The sequence below is a fragment of the Puccinia triticina genome, chromosome 11A (genome assembly GCF_026914185.1).
Source record: "Puccinia triticina chromosome 11A, complete sequence".
Lineage (NCBI taxonomy): Eukaryota > Fungi > Basidiomycota > Pucciniomycetes > Pucciniales > Pucciniaceae > Puccinia > Puccinia triticina.
In genome coordinates, this window is record NC_070568.1 from 4,028,409 (window position 1) to 4,036,057 (window position 7,649).

The window sequence follows — 7,649 nt, forward strand, 5'->3', positions numbered from 1 at the left end:
ATAAAATCCAGTCTTGGATGTAGTCCTCCGAAGGGCTTGAAACTGGTCCAATGGATGCCCGAACTGTGTCAGCTGGAACTTGGGGAAGATCCTGGTCATGGGACCACACTGAGCGAAAAACCATGTTTGCTTCAAACCCGAATACCCTCTGGCTTGACGACGCATTGAAACCAGCTCTAGGCCACAGTCAGCGAACTCTTGCCTTAGCCATCGTTCGAAACCCTTGCACCTCGACATCTTTATCATCTCCTCCTGCATCATTGCAATCGGACCCTGAGGAAACGGTCTGGTGAGTAAGGTTTATCTGGGCCGTTGCATTTAATCTTTCCGCCATCACTAACATGCTGTCGTTTTTTGTTTTAGTTTGTTTTTTCTTTCCGGGACCTATTGGCGAGACCCCCGTTTTCCACTTGGCCAGTGACTTGTAAGCTCAATGACAGATCCCTCTCAAAATCTACGTGAGTAGCTCAATCTGGTACAATAGTTAACGCCTCTATTCCCGCCAGAAATTCCAAACGGACGGCGCGACACAGCATGCTCTCCCGATTTTTGATTGTTGCGCTGCTTTGTACCGTCACCCATGTCTGGGGGGTCGGTAAGATTGTTCCGGCGGAAAAATTTGAAGTCATTCCGATCGAGAAGACCGGTCTGGTCGATCGATATCCATACATGATGGTCTATCATACCGGTCCATATCTCTACGTCCATTATTCGCTGAAAAAACCAGGGACCAAGGATGCTATCGTAAGGAAGAAGACTTGGGACCTGCAAGCTATGACCACCGCCTTGCGACGGGAGATGCCAGACGGGGAACAAGCTGCCACAGAACTGGAACTTGCCGAGTTGCATTCGCTGGTTGTGGATGAAACTCAGGAAAACGAGACGCTTTCCACGTCACACTGGTGGAAACACAACGGCTCACCGACACCGCGCAGGACTCGAACTGAAATAGAAAATCTGATCAATCGCGTCTTTACTCGCCAACTCAGCGCCCTGCAATCCATCATCCTCCATCCCGTCGGGGAGTGGGTTTACATCCAATATCCGCAGATTGACTCGGATCCGCAGATTGGCTCGGATCCGCAAATTGGCTCGGATCCGCAGATTGGCTCGGATCCGCAGATCGGCTCGGATCTGCAGATTGGCGCGGATCCGCAGATTGGCTCGGATCAGGAGACAAAAGGCTTCATGCGAAAACATATAACGGTCGCAAAGTTAATATCCACCCTGCAGACGCTGGAGGAACAGGAAAACACAAGCTTCGATTGGGCTATTAGCCAAATCAGGGGAAGGGCCGCTACTGAGTTTGACCTTTTGCATCGGCAAGGTCGTTATATCTGGCCTATCGAATCTCTAAGCAAGCATTGGTCAGATCAAAACAACGGGATATTGCTCTGTGTGCCGGATGTTAGCGTAAGATCACCAATCCTTCGAGCTCTCAAACAACTCTGGCCGGAAACTAATTTCTTTGAGATGGATGTGCACTTCCTGGAGGCAGTTGTAACACTCAAACCCCCGCCACTTCTTTCCCGACTTTTGTGCTGTTAGCAACTGGTTTCCTTGTTTCATAACCAATTTCTTCCATTTTAATTCTTATCCATAAACACTGCAAAAATAACTTGGTCAACTGCTTGCAGTTGACATGCAGGATATGCAAGCCAAGCTGCCATTGTAACTCCACATGAATGCAGAAGTGCCTTTGTTGGCACAGTCACTGTGCAAGGTGCACAGTGACTGTGCATTGAAGCTTGGGTTAAGTCAAACCTTAAGTAAGGCTGGTGTAACACCACAAGCTTCCTCAGAGTTGCCGCATGTCAACTGCTCACAGTTGACACAGTTTTTTTTGCAGTGAAAGCTTTCTCTTGAGTCGGATAGTGATAACCCTCACCAATATAACCTGTGAAAGCCAGAACCTGTGCAGAAAAGTCCAGACCACATGACATGAGGACTTCCAACCTCATGTGCTTGCAATTTCCCCCTGGGTCTTTTATATTCATTCCAAAAATTCCTCAATGTGAGGGCCCAAGATGACCACACCATTTTGACGCATGTCAGGCTCTCAGCTCCCATAGTTTTAAGGTTTTGATCCCTTCCCTGGAGTAGCTGGTGGAGCAAGCTTTTTACAAACTTAGCACAAGTCCCTTGCCTGGCGCAAAGCGCCTTGCACAAAGTGAAACCTCCCGTTAGGGAGGGACTTGCATGCAATACCTGGCTTGGTGTTAGATCCCCAACCAGGCTCCCGCCCACTCAATAGGAAAGAGGAGAGAGAGAAGTGATACAGTTTGAGTTTGAACAATGGAAACAAAGAAGAGAGATTGTAGGGCTTCATATGGCGCAGAGAACAAAGCAAAGGTGAGAGACAAAAGGGGAGAGGAGGGGGGTCAAGGCGCTGGAGTTTCAGACTCATTATGGTAGCCTTCAGGAGGTGAAATGCTGGATTTTGTTTTTTGAAAGCTGGGAAATCTCTGTAGGAGATGACTTGGAAACTTACCTCCGTTTGGCTATAATTGATCTCTACAACAAGTATACCTGAGGCTGCTTAAAGAGTTTGGGTATCCATCATTGGTGACTCTTCATGCCTTTGAGCAGGGCAGAGCTGATCAATCACGGCTTTCCCATTGAAATCACAAGAGTTCAATTTCAGGGGGTTGCAATCCTTGAGTGACATCATAAAGGCAAATCCAAGATAGAATAGGACTCTGACAGTGATGTTTGCCACCAAGCCAATCTGGGATCCTGATTTGACAATATAATAAATCCAGTTTTAGCCACATGCCATGGTACAACTTCAAATGATCCAAAATGTGAGTTTTATCAGCTTCAGTGTTGATGTCACTACTTTTTGGTACACCAATTTTGGGTGAGAAACCCCCTCTGTAAAGTGGTTTAACGCAGTAAACCTTGTTGTGCCACCCAGATTTCCAGCAGTGGCAGAAAGAAACTGAAAGCTGTGAGAATGCATGCCTAGGTAAATGGCATTGATCTCATAAATTAAAAAAGATGCCAGGCTCTAATTTTGTTGTGAAAATAGGTAAGCAAATAAACCATTTCCGCAGTCTAATGCAGTTCTGCAAAGTCTTAAAATTTATTACATCTTTTTGGTGCATGCAGTTTAGAAATCCATGAGCAGCAAGATTAGGCTCCAGGAAAGTCCCAGCCAAATTTCACTGCTCAAGAGAATAATTGCAAGTGCCAAAGGTAAGCAGCATCATTTGACTAGCTAACAGTTGATCAGATAATAGCTAATGCCTTATCCAATTCATCAAGTCAAAGAGGAAGAGACCAACCAAGCCTTTTCATTTCATAGAGTTTTTCAGGGTGTGTCTCTGAAGTGACAACACCATGATTCAAACCTGTAAGTTCCTTAAGGTTCAGACTGAAAAAAAGGGGTTTCAACTATACTAGTTCAATTTGAATAATAAACTCCCTCAGCCAGAGGAGAAAGCTGCACCACCATCTGGAGGGGCTGGTTGACTTCTATCAACCAGATTATATTACAACTTATCCACCAGGAAGGATGAGTTGAGGAGGTCAAAACTGGAGTAAAAGATAAAAGGAAAAGAGTTTGATAAAAAGCCCCAATAGCAGTGTGGGTTATAATTGAGAGCTAAAATGTGGTTGGGCATGGTAAAATCAGAACTGAGGGACCTCTGTCTTGGAGGATTCATCCGTACTTGTACTTTGTTGATCTGGAGATCTCTTGCTGCAGTTGCACAGCGCTAATTCAGCCGCCTTTCACCTAGTAAAAGGTTTCTGCGGGATGATTTTTCAGATGCTGGGCTGTCTGGAATAGCAGGTAGCTGCCAGATTTGGGGAGAAAATTGGGGAGTACCCTTGTCAAGAGTGTGAGCCTGAGTCTCTATAGTGACAGCAGGACACAAGAAAGAAAGGGGGAATATTTGGATTTCTTTGGATAAAGAAAATACAAATATAAAAGAGAGAGAGAAACAGAGAGAGAAACTGAGCAGGATCAAGATAAGCAGATATTCAAGGTTATTCTGGTGGGAATGCACGTCCACTGGCAATGCTAACTCTTCAGACGAGTGCTGCCAAGCTGTGCTAGAGAGTGCTACAGCCTCCTCTCACCAAAGAAACGTGGAGGGATCCTGGATTAGATAATTTTAATCCAGCCAAAATTTTTTAGCTTCCTTCTGGATAGTCAAGGTTCTTTAAAGGGAAACCTATGTGGTTTGTTTCTTACAAAAACCACAGAAAAAGAATGCAGTTAAGGAGGGACAGCCCTGTGATCAAGAATGAGGCAAAGGCCAACAGAAAAGAGCAGATCAAGCAAGACACAGATTTGTACCTCTGAGATAAACAAGGTTCAGTGAAAGAGGTTACTTACTGTCAATATCCTAGGCGCCTGTGACAGTAGGTATACTGGGAGTGTAATAATCTCTTTGGTGGTGATCCTGGGGTTATCTGGGGTGTGGTTCTGGTGTGCTGAAGTCTGTGTATCCGCCTCAGGCAAGGGGGATCCAGACTACAAAAATTTTCACAGTTTGCTTATGTAATTTACATATGTACATGTGGTTTGGCGCGCCTGGTAGCGCTGACACGTCACAACTGCGCATGCGCGCCACAACTCAATAACTCAGGGAAGGAGTGTAGTTACAAAGAATTTGTAAGTTGTAACTAGGGTTAAAATTGCATGAGGAAACAGAATATGGAGTCAAAACAAGGTTATCTCATAAGATGAAAAAGATATGAAGTAATTCATATGTAAAACGTAGAAAAAGGCAGACTTTAGGTCAGCTGCGTTGACTCTAAGGCTGACAAAGAGCCAGTCTGAAAGAAGTCTCAAAGGTATCAAATTGCAGCAATTCAGATGACGTGGAGAGAATGCTCCATGGTTTTGCCAAAGCAAGCTCAGCTAGATAAAAAGAGCCATAAGCTCTATTTTTCCTAGGACCAATGTGTCTCCAATCTGTAGATCAAGAGTTATGGATAAAAGAGATCAGATACTAACACAATCTCCTGCTCTTAGTTATTTCATAAAATTAATTTCTCTAGATTGCTGCTTGTAATTGCGTTGAGATAGAGTCTAACAAAGGGAACAACTCCTTTGGAATCTTTCCACACCCAACATGCTACCAGCAAGTTTCTGATTTGTTTTTTTTTCTGTGCTACTGCTACACTGATGCTAGCTGACCCAATACTGATCTTATTATTCAAGTTGGAAAACAGTGGGATGAAACTGCTCCAGGCCCTTATTTGTGTGAGCCCTCCATCCAGACCCTACTCAAATTTTCAACAGGAGGCTACAGCTGCCAAAACTGAATCTCAGTGAGACATTCAACTTTACCAAAAGGGGCTTATATCAGCCACTGTCCACTGCCCCCTTTCCCCAGTTGAACCATTCCTACTCTCTGCAAGAATAATTGATTATGTTTTTACCAATGGGACTGTTTCCTTGGTTGATAATCCTATCAGTTAAGTGCTCTTTGGGTGTTCCACAATAGGCCCCTTGATCTAAAGCTCTTACCACCGCCTGTTTGACCCTTTACTCAGCTTGTTGGACTTGGCTTCAGAGCAGAAGCAGCAATGGATCCGGGCCAGCTGTCTGCCGTCAAACAGGCTGCAAGGGATCGAAATGCTGGACACTACATCAATCCACAACCCTCGGCCCAATTGGAGAGCGACATAACGGCTGGTGTATGTGGATTTTCTGCTTATCTGGGAACCGGGCCAGTTGGTGGGCTGATGATGGTGGTTTGCGATACCTGGAACTCCCCGAAGCGCACGACAGAAAATGAGGGGAATGGATGCACAATGCCTTACTGTGACAACGCAGAAAGCCCGATTGCTCTTGCGTGCGGCCACCATTACCACAAGGAATGCATCTCTCCGTGGCTGCGCAAGAGGCTTCACTGCCCGCTATGTCGCGGAGAAGTCACCTATGAGTTCAAGACCGAACTCACCGGCGATTTTGATTTTGAAGCTTTTCAACGGAAGATGTTTGCCTTCGTATGCTTCATACTGTTTATCTGCTGGGTTAAAACTCCTGAATATGTGATTAGAAGTAGGTAAAAGGCTTTGACTATGTAAGTGTAATCTACGTGGCCTACTCTTTAGGGTATCAAACTGACTGAATGTGTCTGGGACTATTTGCACAAAGCTCAGATTGATATAGAATTGGTTGCTGCCCAGCTCATTCTGCTTAGCTGTCCAACCACAAACAATATGCATATTTATGATGTCCTGTAGATCAACCTGGGTTTCCCATTGGAGGACTTCCTGCCGATGTACAAAGCAGGCTATTTTGTGTTTTCTATTTCTATTTTCTGTCCCTTAGCCAAGAAACCGCTGTTGCTCCCCGTTGAAAATAAATATAAAACAGCAAATTATATTCTAGCTTATTTGTTATACATACCTTCTTCTATCAGCCAGATCGTTGTTATCTTCCTGATGAGTCAATGGTTAGATCGCGGTTGAAGGGCAATCATGGGGAACAGCAGCAGATGTGAGACCCGCCAATACACACCACGGCAGTCCACCGACGTCGGGTTACCAATTGTTTTTGCGGGCAGTCTGACCCTCCCCGACCCCGCCAAACTTTGTTGGTTGCCGCCGTCGAGCTGCCGAGGTTTGCAGCCACCCTGTCGGCCAGACGACAAAGGCTGTCGCATGTCCGACCGCCAGCAGGGGCGAGCTTAACTAAGCCTCTCCGAGGAGGCGCGAAGCGTCTCCGAAGGAGAGGCTTATGACTAAAGTCCCATGCTTGGCCTGAGGCTGACGGGGTTTTACAGAGAAAATCGTGTTTTTTGAAATTACATCTCTTTTTACTCCCCTCTTTCGGCTTCAATTTCCATGCCTCATGTGCCAGTTTGTAGGCCTTGATCTTAGCTATCTTGTACAACTTTTTTCAAGTAAATCCATTCATCACTGACCGCTCAGCGGCCATTCTTGCAAGGGCTCTTCTTGAGCAATGTGAACAAGCCATTGGATCATCCGAAGGTCGCCGTTGGACATGCTCTCATGGGTTCGTTTGGTATTAACTTAAAAATGACTGGTCTCTCAAAGAGTGCCATCCCATGCAGGCAGCTTGCGGTAGAGATGTCCAACCTTATTTTCATGTGTTTAGGCCGGACGCGCTATCCGGTCTACACCAGGCCGGATAGGCTCTAAAGTGGGGTTTTTTACATCAATTTCTCTTTGAGGGGATGGGGGTAGGTATTGTGCTGAATACATGCTGTTATGTAGAAATGAAAGCTGATTCTAATGGTACTCAAGGCTGTGAAAAAATCAGAAGGGTATACGGTGATAGGTGGGTTGGAAGGGAATTTTGGACAAATGGCTGGGCAGCCTCAAGCCAAATTTGGGACATTAGGCACAAGTCCCTCCCGCAAGCGGGAGGGTGCTTGCGCCCCGCGAGCACAAGGAGGGACTTGTGTTAAGTTTGCAGCAGGGGCAGCCCGTCGTCGTCCCGACCCTCGTGAGATACTTCCTACCAATCCATGAGACATCGCAAGGCAGCATCCTGCGGTCGGGCTGCCCCGTCCTCGGCGTCACCCCGGCCCATGGGATGGGCAGGCAGTTGTCAGGCCGCCGAGTGGTTGGCGTCAACCCACTGGCCGCAAGAGGTGTCACCTGCCTGCTGAACCGGTTGGCAAATCTAATCCACGGATCCCGTGTCCAAGGATTATGAG

The 7,649-nt window shown here is 46.2% G+C and overlaps 1 protein-coding gene across 1 annotated transcript; it reads left to right on the top strand.

Moving 5' to 3' along the window:
* Positions 1-5,544: 5,544 nt before the first annotated feature.
* On the top strand, positions 5,545-6,133 carry PtA15_11A387 (uncharacterized protein; the record flags this gene model as incomplete). Its single annotated transcript, XM_053161289.1, has 2 exons — positions 5,545-5,967; positions 6,119-6,133. The coding sequence occupies 2 exons, from the start codon at positions 5,545-5,547 to the stop codon at positions 6,131-6,133; spliced, it is 438 nt and encodes a 145-aa protein (XP_053025251.1).
* Positions 6,134-7,649: the final 1,516 nt, after the last annotated feature.